Source organism: Larimichthys crocea, chromosome XXI (assembly GCF_000972845.2).
Source record: "Larimichthys crocea isolate SSNF chromosome XXI, L_crocea_2.0, whole genome shotgun sequence".
Lineage (NCBI taxonomy): Eukaryota > Metazoa > Chordata > Actinopteri > Sciaenidae > Larimichthys > Larimichthys crocea.
The window spans coordinates 15,348,013-15,370,102 of record NC_040031.1 but is presented as its reverse complement, the minus strand read 5'-3'; the positions used below and the strand labels follow the sequence as shown (position 1 = coordinate 15,370,102).

The 22,090-nt window shown below is 42.4% G+C and overlaps 3 protein-coding genes across 5 annotated transcripts; 1 reads left to right on the top strand and 2 right to left on the bottom strand.

Moving 5' to 3' along the window:
* Positions 1-98: 98 nt before the first annotated feature.
* best1 (bestrophin 1) lies at positions 99-7,918 on the bottom strand. Its single transcript, XM_027272965.1, has 10 exons — positions 7,354-7,918; positions 4,364-4,473; positions 3,843-4,130; positions 3,120-3,214; positions 2,770-3,003; positions 2,529-2,683; positions 1,916-2,068; positions 1,753-1,833; positions 1,510-1,661; positions 99-1,429 (listed from the first exon to the last, which is right to left on the bottom strand). The coding sequence occupies exons 3-10, from the start codon at positions 3,992-3,994 to the stop codon at positions 334-336; spliced, it is 2,118 nt and encodes a 705-aa protein (XP_027128766.1). The 5' UTR covers positions 3,995-4,130; positions 4,364-4,473; positions 7,354-7,918; the 3' UTR covers positions 99-333.
* rab3il1 (RAB3A interacting protein (rabin3)-like 1) lies at positions 4,859-14,176 on the top strand. Of its 3 annotated transcripts, XM_010743201.3 has the most exons (12): positions 4,859-5,002; positions 5,304-5,585; positions 9,388-9,574; positions 9,697-9,792; positions 10,071-10,148; positions 10,382-10,618; positions 11,721-11,849; positions 11,936-12,048; positions 12,272-12,295; positions 12,626-12,725; positions 12,813-12,879; positions 12,993-14,176. In XM_010743201.3, the coding sequence occupies exons 2-12, from the start codon at positions 5,377-5,379 to the stop codon at positions 13,076-13,078; spliced, it is 1,326 nt and encodes a 441-aa protein (XP_010741503.2). In that variant the 5' UTR covers positions 4,859-5,002; positions 5,304-5,376; the 3' UTR covers positions 13,079-14,176. The 3 variants fall into 3 exon arrangements, with proteins under 3 accessions (XP_010741503.2, XP_010741504.2, XP_027128767.1); XM_010743202.3 differs by lacking the exon at positions 12,272-12,295 and having other exon boundaries at positions 4,860-5,002; XM_027272966.1 differs by lacking the exon at positions 4,859-5,002 and having other exon boundaries at positions 5,186-5,585.
* Positions 14,177-14,271: 95 nt separating this feature from the next.
* On the bottom strand, positions 14,272-21,495 carry epx (eosinophil peroxidase). The gene is made up of 17 exons (XM_019277240.2): positions 21,388-21,495; positions 21,211-21,298; positions 21,039-21,135; positions 20,775-20,950; positions 20,129-20,261; positions 19,919-20,048; positions 19,639-19,845; positions 19,061-19,427; positions 18,823-18,983; positions 18,479-18,737; positions 18,235-18,405; positions 16,650-16,887; positions 16,359-16,570; positions 15,594-15,755; positions 15,343-15,426; positions 15,090-15,186; positions 14,272-14,942 (listed from the first exon to the last, which is right to left on the bottom strand). The coding sequence occupies exons 1-17, from the start codon at positions 21,403-21,405 to the stop codon at positions 14,885-14,887; spliced, it is 2,658 nt and encodes an 885-aa protein (XP_019132785.2). The 5' UTR covers positions 21,406-21,495; the 3' UTR covers positions 14,272-14,884.
* Between the last annotated feature and the right edge of the window lie 595 nt (positions 21,496-22,090).

The window sequence follows — 22,090 nt, the reverse complement described above, 5'->3', positions numbered from 1 at the left end:
GAAAAAACAAAACAAATGATGTAACATATGATACTTAATGTGCATAAAGAGTAATTCTATGATAACTACTTTGTTTTATAATATACACATTTTGGCTTCTTGTCTTAGTTTCATAAGAGTATTTCTTATTTTTCTTTCACATGTTGACAGTTTAATCGCTGCTTTTTGCATCACAATTAGGTTAATTGTTGTACAAGAGCTCATGAGGAAGTAGAGATTAACTGTGTTTGCAACAAATACTTTTCAGATCTGTGTCGGGCTCCAGATAATGCACCTCAGACGTAACGTTGTGTGAAATACTTTGAATACCACATGTGACACAACAGCCGTCTGTCACACCTTCTTTTCACAGTCCTGCTCCCTCCCTCCTCCCGCCGTCTTGTTCACCCCACCGTCCACCAAAACTCCCAGCAGGTCCCCTTCAGCCAATGAGATTCCTGAATCATTGGGTGAGTTTTGCTGAATGGTTTCTTGCTGGGATGATGGTGAAGTGGAAACTGTGTTCATGTTATTGCTCAGCCCGCCATTGGTGCCCCCGTTGCTTGCCCTCATGTTGGTGCCAAAGTTCCCATGGGTACTAAAATTACCGTGACTTGTACTGATGCAGAGACTTCCCGTCGTGCCAGCGCTGTTGGTGCTTGTTGCATTAATGCTGCTAGAGCTGCTGTTGGGATTACTGGGATTTGCTGCCGCTGTGCGAGAGGGAGGAGTGAACGTGAACACCCTTTCTCCTCCATTTCCTGCTGTCCGACCACTTGGGGGTCCTGGTTGGCTGTCACCTGTGGGGAGGGTATCTAGAGTAAGGCGGGGAGGCAGAGGGCGACGAGACAGCAGGCCGTGTCCTGGTCTGAGTTTAGATATTGGGCAGAGTTCAGGTGGAGGGTCGGGGAAGGAGAAGGTAGGGGCACTCTGTACCTCGCCATCCTCCCCCAGCCAGGGGAAAGCAGAGGATGGTGGTCGGGGGATGTGGTTGGGGGTGTCAGGAGGCAGCAACTGTGAGCCCACCATTGGATGAGCGAGTGAGCTGCAGCTGCGGTCCCACTCGTTCTGAGTTCGCCGGGCAGGTCGCGGGCGGGGCACCGCTGGAGGCATGCAGTGGATGGGTGTTTGTGGGCAGCTGTAGAAACCCGGTCTCTCATACAAGGGCATGTTGGAGAAGGCATAGTCTGGATCTCGCTCGTGGTTAAAAGGCTGGCGGGCTTGACTCAGAGGCGATGGCATCTCTGGGTGCAGGTACAGAGGGAAGCGGCTAAGTGGAGCGCCAGGGCGGCGGCGCAGCAAAGAGACCCGAGAGGATCGAGGAAAGCTTGGGGAGTGGACACCGAGAAGACGACCCAGCCCTCCAATCAGCGGGGTGGAGTAGTTGGCTTCTTCATGTTCTTTGATTTGTTCCAGATTGGACTGAAACTCCATCTCCTCTTTAGGAACACTAGATTAAACACAAGGTTATGTGATGGTTAGAAGAGTATTTAAGAGTTGTCTGTGAGAAAATAAAAAACATTACTGAACCTGATATCCAGGGCTGAGCCCATGAAGGAGGGTTTGCGGTGTTCGGCGCTGGCTGCAGTGTAGGGCGGTTGAGGTTCAGACTCATTCCAGTACATATCCCTCTCAACCAGCGGCAGGCTGTCGTACATCTCATCCACAGACAACAAGGACACCTGGGAGACGACAAAAAACAGAGCAAGTAGAACAACAACACAGCCTCTGTCTGTGATCGGTGAAAAAGTGGCAAATAGTTTGAATGCAAACCTGCAAATTGCGATCGACCAGCCAGTTGGTTTCAAAGTCATCGTCGTCTTCACCAAAAGGATTTATGAGTTGTTCAGCCACCTGAGAGCATGAACAATACAGCTCAGAAACAGACAAAGGAATAACATTTTGTGTGCAGCATCAGTGTAAAGTGGTTCCTCACCTTCAACCAACCAACATAGAAGAAAAACTGCAACAGGGTGAAAATGGGCAGGTAGAAGTCCACATCGTGACCGGGGTACCCCTGAGCTGGATCCAAGAACTGACGACCTATCAGACAAGCCAGGAAGAAGCTGTAGACCGCCACTGTCGCCACCTAGTTAAAAGAGATTAGTCAAGTCAAAATCTGAACTGATTTCATCGTGTGAGATTGAGAATTTAGATCAAACTGAGTTAATAATTTTAGATACATGATGATTATTATAGCACACAAAATCCCATTCTATCATTAGCCTGATATTGGCTCAGCATCACTGTCATTATTAGTGTTAGTTCTTATAATTATTGCACAATTATCACTGAGTAAAAACTAATAAATCTATTTATTCTACCACAAAAGCCTCTACTGTATTTCAGCATATTGGCAAAACCTGAGTATAGACAAGAGGCAGGCTGATCCAGTCATAACCGTACAGCTTCATACACTTTGCCCGTAAACTATTCAACTCCTGAACAGAGAAAGAAAAGCAGGACAAGATATTTCAGTACTAAAATTGCCACAAAATGAAGCTGTTCAGGCTCTTTTGACCTACAAACAGATACACATGAAGACCTACAGTGAGAATAGCTGTGAGCGCCACGTCGTTGTTGATGTGACCTTCAGTCCGAGCTCTCAAAGCCAGGCTGACGAACCACATGCAAGGAACCCAGAACTTGTTGTGTGGAGAGGGCAAGTCCTCCAGGTGCCTCAGCTCCTCTGAAGTCATCAAACCTGAGAGGTACACACACGTAGAAATGAAAGCAAAACACACTCCAAACCACCATCTCACGCTGTTTCTTTAGGACTTGCCTTCATACCTGCCTGCACCAGATGCTCCATGGTGGGAAACCTTTTGTAGACAGCAGTGCTGACGGACCGGTAGATGAGCACACCAGAGAGGTTGGCATATCTCATTAGAGTCCGTCGTGTCAACCTGGAGGCGTCGTCAGCTCCACGAACATGACCACCAACTAATGCTGCCAAGCGGTCCGGCCAGGGGACGTTCTCAAACTGGCCCCACCAACGGGACACGACCAAGGTGACGTAGAAACCTGAAAATGAATAAGTAAATAATTAGATTTCAACTTCTTGTGATGTTTTCCAAGATCACAGTCTCAGATTGAGGATGAGGTGTGTGCATCATCATTTAAAAGTAGTCTGAACTCACCCAGCACAAATGACACGGGGATGAGCTCTGCATAGCGGTCACAGTATAATGACAGCTTTTCAAACAGCCTCTTCTGATCATCATTTAACACAAACCTGGTGAAGGAAACATCTAATTAGTCCATTACAACTAAAACAAGACAAGAAACTTCCATATGAGGGTCCAGTCTTGTTAAAAAGGAATAATTACGTGTTTTGTAATGACGAGAAAGGTTGTTTTAATATGAAAAAAGCAGATGTTTCTTCTGTCATGGTAACAGCAGCAGTACACCACTGTAAGAAGGTACACTGAAACTGGTGTTCACAAACGTTTCCATGTGAGAATCAACTGCACATGAATGTTACTTCATCCTATGGTTAGGTAACAGCAATGGGTGTATTAAAACAGTGATACTACACAGTTATCTTTACACACTTAATAGGCAAGACTTCTAAGAACAAAAATGAAAGTTACTTTTTTAAATCACAAAACTATAGATACCCCAGAGTCCCTTTAAAGGCCTTTAGTGGCTCCCAAATTCCAACTCTAAAACTTCCTCCATTTATTGAGCAAATAACTGCTGTTACTTAACATTTAGATCTGATATGAGCTGATATCAAAGATACATTAGTATCTGTGTGACACTGGAATACAGAAATGCCAAAGAAATGTTTGTGGGTCTCACTCCATCTACAGAATAGAAAACATGAAAGATTGATAATGGAATTTTCACCAAGACAGTACCTATAAACAACACTGAAGAAGTAGTAGAGAAAGGTGAAGATGATGAGCTCTCTGTACAGCAGTTTATAGATGCTGCCCTTCCATCGCAGAAGAAGGTTAAAGAAGGTCCCCAGACCTGCATCAGCAACCCTGCGAGAGTACGTTACTGTCATCGCTGCTTGCTGGCCAACTTGCTGGTTGACTGTGGCGTGACATGAAGGAAACCAGTGTGAGGTTGTTCTCTGTGCTTCGTCCAAGCTCAACGTCAGCGGCCAACCTGGATCTCATAAGGCCAATTTGGTCACATATCTGAAACGATTAGTCGAACAAAACAAGGGTTAGTTATTTCCTTTATATCCTCTACCTGTTTGGATTTACACTACACTGGTTTTCCATTTTCTAATCACTTAAATAATCATTTTAAATAAATAATATTTCCCCCCATTTTATAGCTCTGAAGAAGGTCAAATACAATATGTGAGGGTCCCAAAAGGTCAAATTTACCAACTCAAACACAGTGCTGTGAAGATGTGGTTACTTACCACACAATGTGAAGACGTCTGGCCATCGTACTCGCTGGAGAATGTTGTAGAAGTAGGAAAGAAAAAAAAATCAAGGGACTCCTACACCTCCGGTCACTTGATGTGTTAATCTGTTTCAACAACAAAGCTGCATTGTGAGGCTGGGTCCTGTTAATCTGCACACACTGACACAAATAGGTTGGTTAAAGGTATGAGGAGTGCTGAATTGGTGTGTTCAGATTTTGGAAATATGACTCTATGATAAGAATTTGAGCAACCATTTTCCTCAAAGCTGATCTCTCTCTCTTGCTGACTCTCAAACACACACTTATGAACTCTGATTTATTTATTTTTTTTACTGAGAATTGATTTTTCCATTTGAAGCATCAGTCAGTATTTGGTCATGGAAAACTCTTGATCAGGTGAGACTGTGTTCCACCCCCTCTGCTGGAAGAAATGTGCACGGCTGAGCTTTAACTGGCCACAGGGTGTTAGTGATTAACCCTTTCTGTCTAACCAGCAGAGAGAGCAGGGCGAAGTGTAGTACTGAGTTCAACCTGCTGAACTCTCAATCTTAAGCTTACCAAAGCACATTTTCAGCAGGATTTACCGATTTTTTGATGCACTGGCAACAACTGGGGATCACTTTTGAACACTTTGGTGAGTATCTTCTGTGTGTTTTTCTTTTACCTGGCACTACACGTACGTGTGATACTGTTTCTTATAGTTGTGTTTACACTGGATATCTCAAAGAAACAAATTCCTTTAGCATGACAACCTTCAAAGAAAGGACTTGCTCAAGCTTTGTGGTAAGTCTGTAAGTTATAGTTTAAACCCGGTAGAGGTCAAGGCTTGTGCACTGACTACTGGAAGACTTTGACTTTGTCTGGTGAAGCTTTTATGCTGTGTTAGGTTACAGGATGTGACTCTATCTTTTCTGCATTTTGGTGCTTTATTGCAGGATCATTATATGTCCACCTGAAGAGATGTCTACAGGGGTACACTAAAAACAAAAAGTCCCTGCATTAAAAGACATGGATGCTTTTGAGGGAATACACAGCGTCCGGATTTCCTCTTCCCCACCGTCCTCAACAACAGCCAGCCCAGGATATGAGATCCTCAAGGCGGGGAGATCTGGAATAGCTGTATACTCCTCCACATGCTTTTATGGCACACCTGATGTCCGGGGAGCGAGACACAAGTCCAGCAGGGAAACAGAGGAGGAAGGCTGTGTTGTTGGACGGTGAGTGACAAAACTTGAAGCACTGGGGGCAAAAAAGATGAGTAGATCTCACCTGTATGGGGTAAACATGTTTTATTGCTCATTAGTGTTACTTTAATCCTGAAATTCTACTATGTTGCTGCTGATTGTTACTTTTGCACAAGTCAGGTTAAGAAAGTTGTTGTTTTCACCTGTGCCCATCACAGGTAACAGCCAGGTGGACAAGTCAATGACCACATATTTAAACTAGTAAACACTATTAACTCTGACCTTACATGATATTATTTTAGGCATACCTTGCTTGTAAAGTCTTATTCAGCAGAGCAGCACACACAGGCATGTTTTCAGTCTACTTGCGGGGTCAGATCAGGACTTGACTGACGTGACTTGATTTTAATTTTTGTCTTTATTAGAGAGTACAGTAGAGAGCTGACAGGAAATGAGGGAAGGGAGAGGGATGGAGGAAGATATGCAACAGAGGTCCCTTGCCAAAGGTGCCCACTGATGGGCCTTTTTTATGGTAAATGTTTAAAGTGTATTTGTCGAATAAGAGGTGGGATGAATTACTATAGTGTGAGAGTTTAAAATGAAACATAAACCTTTCCTTGTTAGTTCGGTATTTAATTGATTATCCTTATATTCACTTGATAATCACAGCTTTGTTTTGTTTTTATACTACATTAAGCCTTTAATTACATTACTCTTTATACATGAACACTTAGATACACGTAGATTACTCTACAAGGCTGGCTTACAGATCAGTTGTTTTGGGCTCTGGGAAAGTTTATGTGTGTTGAAATGATAAAAGCCTGAAGGATAGTTCTGCTTTTATTACTGGACTTTGACCCCATGTCAAAGAGTGTTGCTCTGTAATATGCAGTTTTTATTATTTTAGTATTGTGTTTGGATGAATGATGTTCAATCAAAACACCACAGAGGAAACTAGAGGCCAGGTAAAAAAAATTGTACATGTTGAAATGGTTTTAAATTTAGTGAAGGTGAAGAGTTTTTCTTTTAGGTGTAGCACTGTTTGAGCCTCACACACACCCACATTAACAGCTAACCACCTGAAGTGATGAGTAAATAAGAAAATGACCATGTTATTTATGACTGTACACAGTGGTGGAAAGTAACAATTTACTCAAGTACTGTTGACATATGTTTTGATGCATGTGTACTTTGCTTGCATATTTTCACTACTTTATATATATATGTGTGTGTGTGGATACAGTTATATATGTTTATACATAAGTTTATAAAAGCGTATAAGAGCGTATCTTCTCTTCTCTTCTCTAAGTAAAAGAATCGTTGTGTTTTTGTTGTCTCAAAATGAGCCCTTTATATTTATAGTGAGAGTGGGTCCTCTTCCATGGATTATATTATATTATATTATATTATATTATATTATATTATACATTTTTACTATTTTATAGTGTTTATTTAATATTTTATTTAGCACCTTTCTGATCCATCTTGTCTATTGTGAGCTGTGATCTTAATAAACTCAAACTGTATTTATTTATATAGCAAATAAAAATAGAAATAGGCAACAATAAACAGAATAAAGCCAACACATAAATAAAGTAAATAAAATGAAGCCATACAAATATAAAATATTATAATAAATAAAAGCCAGTAAGAAAGAGAGAGAAAAAAAGCTACAACAATAAAAACAAACAGTAAAATGTTAAATTAAAGCCTGAGGTGAAATAAAGGTGAATAAACACAGGGGATAAAAAGTAAAAGAGAGGATGACTCAGCAGTGTACTTGTGTACTTTGTATTCTTACAGTGTAATAATGTTTCTTCAGTAGATGTGTTTACTTCATCCACCTCTGGATGTTAGCTCGGATGTCAGCTCCGGCTGCAGACCGGACAGTCTCTCTGGGTTTGGGGCGTTGGGAGTGGAGATCCACTCAGTCATGTGACCTGGTGAGAGAAAGAGGCAGAAACAAGAGGCAGGGTTTCTTGACTGGGAAAAATAAAATAAAAAAACAAGCAGAAAGGGTGGATGAAAAGAAAAGGAGTGAGAAAGAGTTTAATTAAAATTACAGTTTATTTTATTTTATTTATTTTTTTTGTTGGACCGTTGGAGCTGGAGCTGGAGCGCGAGCTGCTGCCGTTGTTGTCGGTTGTCTACGTCAGCGTCCGCATTCCTCCGCTGTGATTTAAAACGGCTGTGATTAGTTTGGCTGGAGCTAGCTGACGTTAGCTCAGCCTGTACAACGTCTGGTTTAATTTAACAACAACAACAACAACAACAACAACAACAAGCGGAGGACACTGGAGGGGAGAAGCTGACACACAGACACAGACAGAGGCAGGGTGGCAGGTTTATCAGCGGTGCTGGACACTGACAGGGTAAGGGCGGATACTACAGAGAGAGAGAGAGAGAGAGCCTCTGTGTCTTCGTCTTTAAAAAGTTGTAACTGTTAACTAACCACTACAAGCTGTGTTTGTTTGCTTTGAGCATGAACTTAATAACTTTGTGTCAAATGCTAAAAGGATTGCTAATGCAGCAGCAGCAGCAGAGAGAGAGAGAGAGAGGGGGGTCTAAAGCTGTGGTCCGGGGTCCCTCAGGGGGACTGTGAGTGAGGTGGTTTCACACAGACATGCAGCATTAGAGCTGTGGAGAAGAAGAAGAAGATATTTTTATATGTCTAATTGATGATAAGTCATTATTATTTAAAAACTGAGGCAGGAAACATTTCAGTGAACCTGTCAGCACATTTAAATTAGTGTATTTAACAGATTTCACATCCTAATTCTTAATAATATTAGATATAGACAGCCTACAACTAATGTCCTGCAATACATAGTGTCAATTTAGACAGTACAAGCTGTGTTAAGATATAGTATTATAATATATATATATATATATAATAGATATGTGTGTGTTGTGTGGTATATATGTATATATATATATATATATATATATATATTATAGTAGTATGTATGTATGTATGTATGTATGTATGTAGGTATGTATGTATGTAATGTGTGTGTGTGTGGGGGTGTGGTGTGTTATCTCTATGTGGCTGGCTGTCTATGTCTATGTTATAAGCTAGCTCTCTCTCTATCTCTCCTCTATCCAAACTCTCTTCGCTCTCTCTATCTATACTGTTGTAGAGATGTGTGTTAATGTCTTCCTTTCCCTCTGTTTCCTACTGGCCTAGCTCTTGCTAATGTTCATATATTTATATCTGCATGTGTGTATATTACTGCTTTTACTGTACTTCTGGTTATATTAACTGCATTTTGTTGTCTCAGTACTTTGTGCAATGAAACTAAAGTTTAATCTAACTTAATGCAGATATATAATGTTTTTTGATGAAACATTAACTATAAATGACGTACAGACATTAGAAACACTTACACCGAGTGCAACACAGCCTCTCGAAAACGGTTAAAAGTGAACCTTAATGTTGGTAGGATGTATTAGTTTTACTTCCTCCTTTATAAACAACTGAATATATTCATCATATCTTTTTCACTCATCCCACACGTCCTACATGAAAGTGATGACTCAGTGGTTTCAGGCTCCTTGTTAGGGTCACTTGCTGTGTATCCTTGATATTATTTGTGACTTACAATGTACGATATTAAACATAGATGTTTTGCAATTTAATGTTTTGTGCCAGACTTATCTTAAAAGCTCATTTAAGTCTGAGTAAAACATACACACAATGACATACAATGCAAAGCAATCAGGACATGGTAAGAAAGTTGTGGGGTAATCAGTTATTATCATTAAATCAACCTCATATCCTGATAGGAAATCTTTTTGTCCCTTTACTAACGATTATATTTGTGCTTGTGTAAAGGTTGGTAGATCTGGATCCAGAGTCAGAGTCAAGAGTGGAGGGAGGAGGAGGCCAAGCTGTGCCCACCTCAGGCAGAGACCATGGCGACCTCTCCCGGCTTCGTAGCTCCTCGTTGGAGATCAGAGAGAAAGAAATCAGAGAAAAGGGATCAGAGATCCTTCGGGAACAGCTGGACGCTGCAAAGAAGGTGTTGCAACCCGTTTTTATGCTGACACACACAAAGACACACAAATCTGCGGGGTAACCCAAAAAAAAGTTGACAGTGCAAATCTGCTTCCTGGTCGTGACCATTTCTCCCCCACATCTCAGGAACTGAAACTAAAGGACAAGGAGTGCGAGCGTCTGTCGCAAGTCAGGAATCAGCTGGAGCAGGAGCTGGAGGAGCTGACTGCCAGTCTGTTTGAGGTTAGCAGTAATCATTGCTCTCTGCTTAGTGCACTGTAATTTTGACATGTCTGACATGTCTTTGACCCCGATGATGAAGGGAGCGATGTGATGCGTTACTGTGAGTTTAACACTGTAATGTTTCAGCTTTTTAAAAACTATAAAAGGACTCTGATTAATCAGTTAGTGATTGTTGCTGATTAAAAATTCGGTCAGACAAAGAACTTTCTAAAGTGTGGTGTTTTCAGCTTGTTTTGCTGCCCCATCGACTTTGAGTGTTTCAATCTTCATCACAACAGGAAGCTCACAAGATGGTGCATGAAGCTAATGTCAAGCAGGCGGGAGCGGAGAAACAACTGAAGGAGGCTCAGGGAAAGGTGGGTGAAGTTATTTCTCTGCCTTTCTGTGACTTTCATGACCCTTTGTCCCGTTAAAATTCCTTCATACCACCTAAACTATTTATGGAGTGCAAGCTAGTTTGTCTTTAAAAGGCTGCTGCTCTAAGAAGGTATTTTTAGATATATTTGATGTCAACAATAAAAGGATATAAATAGCATTTTGCCAAAGTTTTTCATTGTCCTCCCCTGTCCTTTCTGTTTTCCACTCCCAGATTGATGTTCTACAAGCAGAGGTGACGGCGCTCAAGACTCTGGTATTGACATCAACACCTTCTTCGCCAAACCGCCAGCTGCATCCACAGCTGCAGTCTTCAGGAACCAGGGGGGCGTACAAACATGTTGGGGGCCATATCCGCAACAAGAGCGCCAGCGGTGCCTTTCCATCCTCACATGGAAAACCAGAGCCTTCCTCAGTTCCCATTCAGCCTGTGGCCAAAGAGGACAGAGAGGTAGCCTCAGTGAAGTTTCTACATTGGCCCCTCTTCTTCTTTGAGTTTCTGCAACTTTGGAAGCTGCTTCTAACCTTCATTCCTGTTTCCAGTCACTCGTATCTCTTTCTCCATGAGCCAAGTTCTCTTTGCTTTTCTCTCTGCACTAACTTCTCCCTGACTTTCTTTTTCTTCACTGTCTCTGCTGCCTCTTCCCCTCTCAGCCTGCTGTTCCTGCTCTCCTCTCTCTGATACTCTGCCTGGTCCCTGGCCAGTCTGTGAGTGTGACCTTTGACCATTACTGGCAGGAGCGGGGGGAGGGTCTAGGCATTGACGGCAGACAGGTAACTGCATCCTTTCGACTTTCAGATTTAGCTGCTGGCAGATGGATCTGTTCTCTGTTGTCGTGTCCTTTTATGGGACACTGAGCAAGTTTTCCCTTCCACAGAGCACAAAGCGATAATTATACACTGGCTGTCTAGAGGGAAAGTATCATCTTTAGTTGGCTAAACTCACATTAGCAGAGTTGTCTCTGTTTTCAATGGTGCTGTAGGGTAGACACAGACCTCAGGAAATCTTTTCATTATAGCTCTCTAGTTAAGACAGTCATCTCCTTTGAAAGTATTTATTAGTGAAACACAATGCACGATGTCAAGCTTAGCTCAGATCTATGTCTGGCTTAGGAAGTTCTTCAAACTTGGTTTTACTAGAGAGTAGCAGTAATAAAACAACTCTTTAAACAGCTCAGTAAGTAGCAGGGACTTTATTTTACTTTTAATATTCAGGGAGGCACATGGTGAAATGTGAATTAATAGCCTCTTTGTGCCACTTTCACTCAGTAAATTAGTTTATAATTTTTAGCGATGCATGTAGCAAGGCTCAGGGTATTGCGATGTTGGTCTGTTTTTTTCTGCCAACCACTTTAGTCCAGACTGAAATACCTTCATATTTGATCTGTGTTCTACAGTAGTAAGTCAGTTAAGTCAGAATTTGCATCTCGTCCCTTGTAGGCTTTGGTTAATGGATGGTTACAAGGGATCGGGGTTAGACGCTGTTGCTGCTGTGTTGACACATTAGTCAGTCCGTTTAATGATGGACTGTTTTCTTTTTTTTTTTTTTTCAGATGGACTCTGTTCTGTACGCTGAGTTTTTGATGTGGAAAGAAAATCCAAGTCTGGAGCGCTCCTCTGCCTTCCTCAGTCGTATCTACAGAGAAGACATCGGACCCTGCCTCTCCTTCACGAGATCTGAGGTCAGAGTCTCACACTTACACCTCTGCACGTGGTATATTTCGATGTTTGAAGTTATGTTAACATCATTGTTCGCCGTTCTCCACAGCTGTCGCAGCTGGTACAGAGTGCAGTGGAAAACAACTCTTTGACTATCGAGCCTGTGGCCATGTCAGCGTTACCGATGGTTAAAGCCTCCGCTATAGAGTGTGGCGGTCCTAAGTGAGTTATCACGTCCACGCAGCAGCTATCACCCTCTCCTTTCAGCATTCACCGCTAAACAACACTGAAAATCCACTCTTATCTGGTTTTGGTTTCTCTCCTGATGCTTACTGGACATAACTGGAGGGTTTTCACCGTCTTACCACGTACTGTATCTGAGAGGGGGTTTAATCGATGGGCACATTTCTAATCACCGTCTGATTTAAAAATCTTTTTCTTCCAGTGGCTTTAGGGCAGCAATAGAGACGTAAGTCCTCTCTGGAACCAATCACCTGTTCAGCTTTTCACTAACACAAACTAACATAGCTTGAAATGAAGTCTGCCTATTCAAACAAATCTGTACATTACTGATCTGCATGTGTCTGAGTGTATACTAATGAAACCTCAAACTTTTTCCCTCTCCCACTGACTAACTTTATCCATTTGTGCACTACCTCACACTTGTTGTCTTTCAAAGTTTGGCTACCTAGGCTTCATTGATAATACTTGATGGGATGTTTTGTGTTTTGTGAGTGTTTGCTGTGATAAAACTCAGGCCGTGTGTCTCATAGCTGACAGCATCTTTCTCTGTCTGTAGAAAATGTGCATTAAGCGGCATGTCACGCCTCTGCCGACATCGCATCAAACTTGGTGACAAGGGGAGCTACTATTACATTTCTCCTTCAAGCCGAGCACGGGTAACTATCAATTTATCTGTGTAACCTTCATTAGATAAACTCCTGTTGCTTTTGTTAATGCCATGTGACCTTATTTCACCTCTCTAGATCACGGCTGTTTGCAATTTTTTTACTTATATCCGCTACATCCAGCAGGGCCTGGTGAGACACGAAGGTGAGTTTATACTAACGTGTGTTCGTGTTTTATTTATTATGTATTTGTGTTTGTATTGTGTGTGTTTTTTGTTTTATTGAAACAACTCATGTGTCGTATCTTTTGTTGTCCAGCGGAGCAGATGTTCTGGGAGGTGATGCGACTCCGCAGAGAGATGACTGTGGCCAAGTTAGGTTTCTACCTCGCCGACCAGGGCTAGAGGACCTGACAGTCCACCGAAAACACAAGGACAATTATTCAAGGTCCTAGTCGGGGTTAAACTGTGGTAACAAACTGGTCTTGGATCAGTTTTAATAGCAGAGATTGTACAGCATTTTAGTGCTGCAGCTGAGGTCAATCAACAAGGGAAGTAGAAGCTGTTCTTGTGCCACTTTTATGCAATAAGTCAGAGAATTAAACCAGCACCGCTAGAAAGAATTAAAAATAACATATTGTACTGCAGGCCTCCAGTAATTCTCTCCACTGGTGAGGAGAGTTAGTTTTGTTTTCTGAACCTCCCCGGTGGAGCACACGCAACTTCTCACGTTAATACAGTAGATTGTATGTGTCATGTTTCAGGCATTAGTCTGTCGAAAAGAGCACAAAGCAGGATGAGTGCAGTTTAGAGAGTTCAGTTGGTCTCTTACCTCATGTATTACATACGTGTATAACTATGTAATATAGAAGTTCTGTTGTGAGATTGACAATATTCATGTCAGCAGAGCGATTATTGGAGTTGTCTCCTTTTATTTTTACATTTAAATATAATGCTCACTAGCACGTCATTGTTACTCCCATTTATCGGCTCAGACACCACAACCACAAAAGACTCCTGCATAAAAACACAAACAGCTTCATGTCACCCAGGCCTGTACTTAATAACCAGACATATTGTTAATAATGAATGAATTAAGACACATCCACGCACAACATAGTGACAGTAACATAGTCAGAACATGAACAAGCTTTAATACAAGTGATTTCAGTATGCACAACTGTAGTTTTGCACGTCTGCAACGAACAGTATGTACACACAGTAAAAGCCATAAATGACTTTGCATGAATGCAGTATGTAGCCATATTATGCAGTGTATATTGGTTGTACCTCATAGTATAGATTTATTCTTATTATTATTAATGGCCAATTTTTGAAGAAAGCGGTCTCATGAAGGTAAAAATGAAGAATATTGTGTCAGAAAGTGCAATAACTGCTTCTTAGCCTTCATTAGGGCTTTGAGGTTCCTAACCTCAGTGTACTGATAATGTGTCTTCCAGTGTAAACACTCCATTAAAGACGAGGCATTGTAGCCCGATTACATCACCTTTGTACTGTGTGATTTATAGGTCGCTTGTTTGAATAAAATCTGATAGCAGGTAAATGAATAAGCAGGTTTAACTTTGATGTCTTTGAAACTTTGTGACCTTTTGTAAAGTTTGGGAAACGATGACTCAACGCTGTGATTCAATTTGACAAGAAATACAACCAGATGACACAGGACCTGTTTCTCTAAGGGCATGACACTGATTTGGCTTTAGATTAAAATCATTGCCAGGAACTGCCTGGTTCCCTGATACAGAACACTCTGAAACACACACACATGCATGTTACAGTAGTTGCCCAACAGGTTTGTGAGCAGGAATCAGGCACGGCGATACTGAGACCATATCCCGCTCAGAGGGGCTTTATGTTAAGGAAATCTGTTTTTGGCACAGACATTCCAGTAAGATTTCAGTTTCCGGATTGTAAAAGCTTTCGTAAGCTTGTTATCCTGTTTTTCTGGCCTCATCATAGAGATTATCATCTTAATAATAGACCTTAATAAACAGTTTGACTTGCAGTTCATGAGTAAGCACAGTCAGTAACAGTCAGAGGACTGAATATCATCATTGTATGAGCAGGTCAACAATGGGGTGGGGGGATAAAATATTGATTTGTTTACTAATTGTGTGATATGAATATTATAATTTAACAAGACATTATTTTGTTGTTTTTTTAAGTTGCAAAAATATTACATGGCAAACTTTTTTAACTTTTCCCCTGGCAACATCTGGCGTTGACTAACTCTTCTTTCTTGGGGAAATATCTGTAAAAGAGACATTTAGTTATTCAAATTTCACTGTCACACTGCTGTTTTATTATGTTTTAGACATGAATGAACAAAACGATACAACATTTATTCTACCTCTAGGTTACTAGATGCTAAATAAATACATTACCTTCAGTGACTTACCTGCGATAAAAGAACATCAGGAGCAGCAGCGCAGCCACACCACCGATCACTACCATCACTGCAGTGACGACAGAGACGGCAGACAGCGGGGATACTTCTGTGGCAGTGAACGCAGACGTAAAGGAGCAGAAGTGAATTATGTTTTTATATATGGTGCACATTTAAATGTCTCCGACATTTAGGAAAGGAACGATTAACTAGTACTTTTTGAAACGTGTTTCACAATAAAGGCAGAAAATGTGCCTGAACCAACCTGAGCAAATAAAGGAACCTGGTATGTTGAGGCACTCCAGGTTTTGTGGGCAGAGAGAAACTTGTTCTTCACATTCATTAATATCTGCAACAAATGAGACAATCAATGACACATGCATTTTGTATCCAATGAGATGCTCATTCACACTTTTTGCTCATTTTTCAGTTAAATAATATGAAGATTTTGGGAATAGTTGACAAAGCAATTCAGACTCCTCTCATGAGCCCTGCGTCCTGGTGTAGGCTTCGTACCTTGACATGTGGGGATGGAGCTCCACTGCTGGCTGTTTGGATCACAGCTGACAGATGAAGATCCCAGCAGCTTGAAGCCAGAGTGACAGTGATACAGGATCACAGAGTCGCAGTGCAGAGAGTAGCCAGATTGAATCCTGGGTATCGGACCACAGTGGGGATCTGGAAGAGAGGTCCAAGAAGGAAGATGTAAAATCACAATGTGAAATTGATTTCGAACATGAAGAAACAAAAAGACAACAAAAGAAACTAACCAGTACAAATTAAATTTTACATGTTCAAAAAGGAGTAGGAAGAAGTATTCACTTATTTATTCCTACCCCTTCTCCTCTAATTATTATATTATTATTAAATTAATTAATCTCTAGACTCCTGTAGATACACTTCTATGTACATATACACAAGTTCACATATTCAAGTGCACCCCACATATTTACAAATCATCTTCCTAAATCTGTGTTCAACAAGTATACACCATTGTATCTGTACACTAAAACTAAACATCATCACTGTCCTTCCTCGTTCTTATACCTCAGGGAAATATTGTTTTTGTATTTCTTCTTGAACCACAAAAACCTACATTAATTAATCCATATGGCTCTTTTTCTTTTTTTGCAATACACAGAGAGGATGTAGGTTAATTTTATGCGAATTACCCCATACCTCCTCCACACAATAACTTAGGTATGGGAGCAGAAATAAACAATAAAGTATATGCAGCGATTTATGATTCAAAATGTATCTTCTCTTCCCCTTCCACTTCACCTGTGTCTGGTTCTTTCCATGGGGTGAGGTCGAGGTGGGAGATGAGCGGGTGTGAACAGGCCAGCATGTCCTCCGGCCTCTCGATGCGTGAGAACGGGTCAGCAGGGACGTGAGTGATGTGGCTATTGTCACAAATGATGCGGGACAGAGAGACATCACGGAGGTGTTTCCTCTGGGTGCTGGTGAACACGCCTTCCCTCTCCCACCAAAACCTCAGGAGACAAAGACACAATTAGATTTCTCTTCTTTGCATCATAATGGTCATAATTTTACATCAGGATTTAGTTATACTTGTCCCCGTCTCTGAGAGCTCTGAACTGTCTCGCCAGCAGGCAGGACAGGAGCGGTCCCACTCGACCTCCGGGCAGAGCGGGCTCAGAGATGGCGCCCACCCACACATCAATGTTGTGCGGTGTCCCGTACAGGAGCTGAAATTTGTGAGCCAAAGTGAAGTTACTCAGGATATCGGCCAGTTCAGATGTGGTGTTGGGAACAGAGAGGCCGCAGAACTTTCTCCATGAGCCGTATCCTGATGAAGAGAGACGACAAAAAGTGACATACTGAGAGGAGAGAACATTAAATACAAGACCTGCTCTATTAAACATTAAAATACATTACAACACTTAAGTCAAATAACCTTTGGGGCAAAAGACTCTCTACTCAGCAGTTACCCATAGTGCACACAAAGACTTGTTTTGCCTGATTCTTGTGTAGACAGGTGTGCTTCATTGGTATTCTCCTTTTGTACTGTTGTGTTGGCACTGCACCATAATGAGTAAGACACCACAAACGTTGTGATTTATGTGCGTATCAGTCAGCTGTTGGTACATTAGTGTTTCATGTACATGCATGATGGAGCTGTCGTTTCAAGTTGGCAAAAGCAGCATGTGCCACGAAGAAACGGAGTGGAAACCACACCTAACACGCTCAAAGAGGCTCTGTGCCGGTGTTGGGTGTTGGTGCTCGCTTATTGTTAATGCTACACTGAGTTTGATGACTTCATGTAATTCCCAGCAGAGCCCCACCCAGCTACACCCTGAGAAGAGGTATAATAGAAACAATGGTAAGTGAAGATATCTGTATGGCTGCGTTATTTCCACCTTAGTCTACTGTTGTCTACAAACCAGTTAACTACCAACAACTTTTCTCTCAACTGGCAAGTAATGTTTACTTAACTACTACTAGAGTCATGGGCATCTTGAGTGTTAATTAAAACACATTCCTACATCTGGAACTGGGTAATGAATCAACGGACATTCTTGACGGCAGACATTCAAAACAAAGGTGTGACCTTCTGTAACATCCTACTGCTCTATTTACCAGGAAATGATGTGTGTGCCAATGGGCGCCACACCATTGGAATGTTACTGGCAATTACGACTTTCCAAAGAGAAAGCTCCGAAGCTTCTTGTTGTTTTTGTACATATTTCTGAAGCTCTCTCACCTCCACCTGCATCTTATTTTAATTTTTCTTTTTTTATGTTTTGCATGGTGGGGTAATAATACGCAACAACAAACAACAGCAGATTCAGTGTACATACTGACTTTCTGAGTACTCTTAATCGTCTCACTTTCTCCAGTTTAATACAGTACAGACTAAAAACCTGCTTAGTATTAGTGCGGAATTGCAACATAGCTACTGGCACGATTTACTGAAACATGGAGCCGACATTGTTATGACGCTCGAAGTTTGTCCTCTTACATAGTTAAAATTACATTTACCCTTACATGAAGATGCAGGTAATCTACCTGCATCTTCATGTAAGGGTAAATGTAATTTTCACATACTATTTGTATGTGAAAATTAATCTTGTTGACAGTCAGTATCAAGTGTTACAGTGACACTATACTGTGCCAGAGGTAAGAAAGCTGCTACCAGGCAGGCCATGATCCCGACCCCTCTGGAGGTTAAGGGCTCCAAGGTCTAGAGGCATCCCTCCCTGTGCCTGAAACAGCCTCTCCGTCAGCTCCTCCACCATCATCTGACCTGGAGTCTGCAGTTTGGCAGGAGACAGCAACAGACCTCGCAGCACAGGGTCTATACCACCTGACACATCAGGAGGAAAACATCAGTAAATCATGTGATTTGAGCTTAATACTTTAACAACATTCTTCTTTACCTTCCTGCACAACCCTCCAAGAGGCAAACAGTGAGTGATGCAGAGGCAGTGGGGGATGCTGGGAGTTAGTGGTGTATCCTGGCCCCAGTCTGGTCACCACTGGCTGCACGGTGACGTGGGCAAAACGAAATGCAGCAGCTGCAAAGACATTAGCAATGCTTGGATCCACCTCAGGGTCGTAGCCCTTGTAAGGAGGCATCAGATGGGACGTGGCATCCTCACCCAGGACCCGCGGCAGGTAGTGCTCCCATGTTATGATCTGTAAAGGTAAAGGAGGTCAGGCTGCTGGGGATGCTCATCTAGGTTGAGGTGAATTGATGCGTGTCTGAAGCTGCTTGTGATACCTGATGAATGGCTCCCATGATCTTGCGTGCCTCCTGATAAAGCGTGTCAGGACTCCAGTGAGGGTTGAGCAGGTACAGCTCTTTCACCAGCCGGTTGTGCTCTCTCAGAAAGAGTGTGTGCAGTGCGATCATTCCCAGATGCTCATTAGCTCTCGAATCACCTGTCAAACATTAATCGTGACTAAAGCTCCAATGAAGCCTGCAGAGAACAGACAGCTGACGACACATGCCCGCTCACCAGCTTGAAAGCAGGATGTGGTGTTCTCCTGCCGCTTGGATCTGTCTGACGCCCCTGATGTGGTGGAGTTTCGAGGGCCGCAGGGGTCCAGGTGAGCCTGCAGGCGTGGCAGGAAAGGCATGTAGGCCAGCTCCTGGTCTGAGTGCTGGGAGTTGAGGGCCATGGAGCCCAGAGGAGAGGAGAGGTTTCTCAGAGCTGAGGCCAGATTGGTGGAGCTCCCGTACACCATACTGGCATCTACAAAGGAGGTGATGGCGTTGAGCTGCTCTCGGTGGCGATGAGAGAGGACTCCAGCAACACAGCTGGGAGCAGAGCGGAAGAAAGGCATACAACTCTGGATGCCATTGCGAGGATCTGACAGAGGGATCTGAAAAGAGAGGGTTTAATTTTTAATCAGTGATGAGGGAAAATAAATTCTCTTGTTTATCCAGTAAAATAAAATAAAAAAAATAAAAATAAAAATAGCTTTCTGTGTCTTTTACACATTTTAATTGGGAATATATTTTATGTGTCATATTTAAAAATGGCTCTAAAATAAATTAAGAGTTGCAGCATCTAAACAATGGATAAAGAGAGACCTGTATGGGGAAGCAGGGTGTGTCCCGGCTGCAGGTGTGGGTGCAGTCAGCTCCGGTCCTGAAGGCGGCTGTACTGGGGCTCTGAGGTGTCAGCACCACGTCGTGGTCTATCCACTGACCCCACTCAACCAGCAGGTGGGACAGTGTGGAGTCCAGAGAGATGTTGTCATTGTGGGTGAACAGCACCTCCTGAGACACCAGCCGCACCTGGACGATAAACAAAGTGTTGGAGCTACATCGGCTGAGGATGGGTGAGTGCTGCTGCAGGACTCTTCCTTACTGGAGGCAGAGTGGCATTGTGGTAGGTGTGCTCCGGATCCCAGCCTCTGGGTGTCCCCCATGCATCCTCATACTCTGGAGGCAGCCAGCGGGAATATGGGATGTTTGCAGCCCCCCATCTGGGATGTTGTCTTAACAGGACAGAACACAACAAACTCAGTTATTACTTAGTTCTGCACGTTAATACATGTTGTATTGTTTCAGCACTAACCTGTTGTTGCACTCTCCTGTGATGGATCTGTAGCGCTCAGACAGACAGTCAGAGTCACAGATGGGTCTCTGCAGCTCAGCGGAGCAGCCTGTCACCTGCAGCAGATTCTTCACATCTCCTTCACTCAGCAGCTCTTACAAAACGGACAGTAAACACAACTCACCCATACATACACTAACTTACACATTTAACCTGCCTTAGGCCAGGAATTAAAAACACATCAGTAACACGATTTGTCTTTACAAGGGCTTGATTTTAAGACCTGCTATGCAAACTGAACAGTGTGTGAACTAGAGTGAAAATGTACATCCAAAAATGGTGAACAAAATGGTGTCACAGAGGAACAAATTGTAAGAATCAACATGTTGATGTGTTGTTGGATGTTGGATACTGAAAGAGAAACTGTTGTCTTAAGCCTGGATCTGAAGAAAAGTCTTCGGTCAGTCGATCTTTGGTGCATAATGTGAGAATAAATGATGGCACAATGTGATTAAAACAACATTGATTTGTAGCCTGAAACATCCTAGTGTACAGATGACCTGGCACCAGGTAAGATAAGTACTAGTTTAGTTCATCGTGTTGACGGTGAGTTACTTTGAAAAAAATGTTTCACATACAGGGGCAGAAACTTCGTGTGCTGCGTTACCATGAGGGCTGGGCTGCACCATAGTGTGGGTATAAACCATCTCTCTGATCAGCTCCACCGTGTTGTCCAGCAGTTCTGCAGCCCAGACCTGAGTTCTGGTTCTGGCTTCAGTCTGTTTGAACTGAGCCAACAGGTCACTGGGTCTCAGGGCGCCTTCAGATAGAGACTTCTTAACCCTGGAAGTGTTAATTAGTTTTTTTTAGTGGCAACACAGTGATTGGGTACTACCCTGTATAGTGAGTAATTACCACCTGTAATTTTTACCTTTCACTTGTGCGTGCATAGGCAGCATCAGTCAGCTCAATTGCCCTCTGAAGAGCCTCCTTCACAAACACAGATCCCAAATACACAGTTCCTGAAACTACCACAAAGAGAAAACTTAGAAAGGCTCCCCAGAATCTGGCCTCGTCAGCAAATAATCAACCAGAAATCCTACCTGAGGTGTTGTCAAATTCTCTGCTTAGTGATGCATGCTCAGGGAGAGAGAGCAGGACAAGAGCCAGTCCAAGCAGAGAGACGGACACCTGAAACCAGAACATCTAACTGAATATCTCGAGAAACTTTTACGTTATTGTCAAATTAATTAAAAACAACCAAAGAAGGGAAAACTCACCACGAGTACTGTGTCCATCTAGAACGTTTAAACGGATTCACTTCAGGATTAGAAAACTAATCAAGCTCATAGTATCTTACTGCTGTGCTGACCGCGACTCATCTTGAGAGCCAACCGGTGTGTGTGTGTGTTTGAGCTCAGAGTGTCGAGGTTGCCATTTATACACTGGCAGCAGAGCCAACAGGTATGTGCAGAATCCCCTTATCTGTCCTCCTGGTGACAGGAACGCAACATCAAACACTGGACTCACTGCCTCGAGTGAAGAAACCTTTCAAATCAAATTTACTTCTGTCCGCTCGACCATGTTGAAAACCCTCTGTCATATTTGGATCATTTCAATTCAATTAAAATAAACAACTCTACCGTTCCCCCTGAGAGAGATCAGAGAACGTACATCTTTGCAGCACTCGTCAAGCAACTTTAATAGGAGCAGATTGAAATGATAGACTGATTTATTATTATTATTATTATTATTATTATTATGCAGCTAAATTAGATTTCACAATGACATGCAAGGTTTATTTCTATGTCTTTACCATGTGACCAAAGTTTAAATCTGATCGTCCTTGTGCCTGTAACACACACACACACACACACACACACACACACACACACACACACACACACACACACACACACACAGAGGTGGGTAAGCTGGAAGATGAGGAAGGGGATGATGACAATACAAAAAGGATTTATAACA

Excerpts from the sequence above, each read along its gene's own strand:
- best1 (XM_027272965.1), bottom strand. The coding sequence starts at position 3,994 with ATGACAGTAACGTACTCTCGCAGGGTTGCTGATGCAGGTCTGGGGACC. Across the intron at positions 3,004-3,119 it reads CCCCGTGTCATTTGTGCTGG|GTTTCTACGTCACCTTGGTC; the intron begins GTGAGTTCAGAC and ends ATTCATTTTCAG. Across the intron at positions 1,834-1,915 it reads TCTATGTTGGTTGGTTGAAG|GTGGCTGAACAACTCATAAA; the intron begins GTGAGGAACCAC and ends TCATGCTCTCAG.
- rab3il1 (XM_010743201.3), top strand. The coding sequence starts at position 5,377 with ATGGATGCTTTTGAGGGAATACACAGCGTCCGGATTTCCTCTTCCCCA. Across the intron at positions 5,586-9,387 it reads GAAGGCTGTGTTGTTGGACG|GTTGGTAGATCTGGATCCAG; the intron begins GTGAGTGACAAA and ends GCTTGTGTAAAG. Across the intron at positions 11,850-11,935 it reads TCTCCTTCACGAGATCTGAG|CTGTCGCAGCTGGTACAGAG; the intron begins GTCAGAGTCTCA and ends CGTTCTCCACAG.
- epx (XM_019277240.2), bottom strand. Across the intron at positions 20,262-20,774 it reads GGTGCAGCCCAGCCCTCATG|AGCTGCTGAGTGAAGGAGAT; the intron begins GTAACGCAGCAC and ends CCGTTTTGTAAG. Across the intron at positions 20,049-20,128 it reads ACAGGAGAGTGCAACAACAG|ACAACATCCCAGATGGGGGG; the intron begins GTTAGTGCTGAA and ends TGTCCTGTTAAG.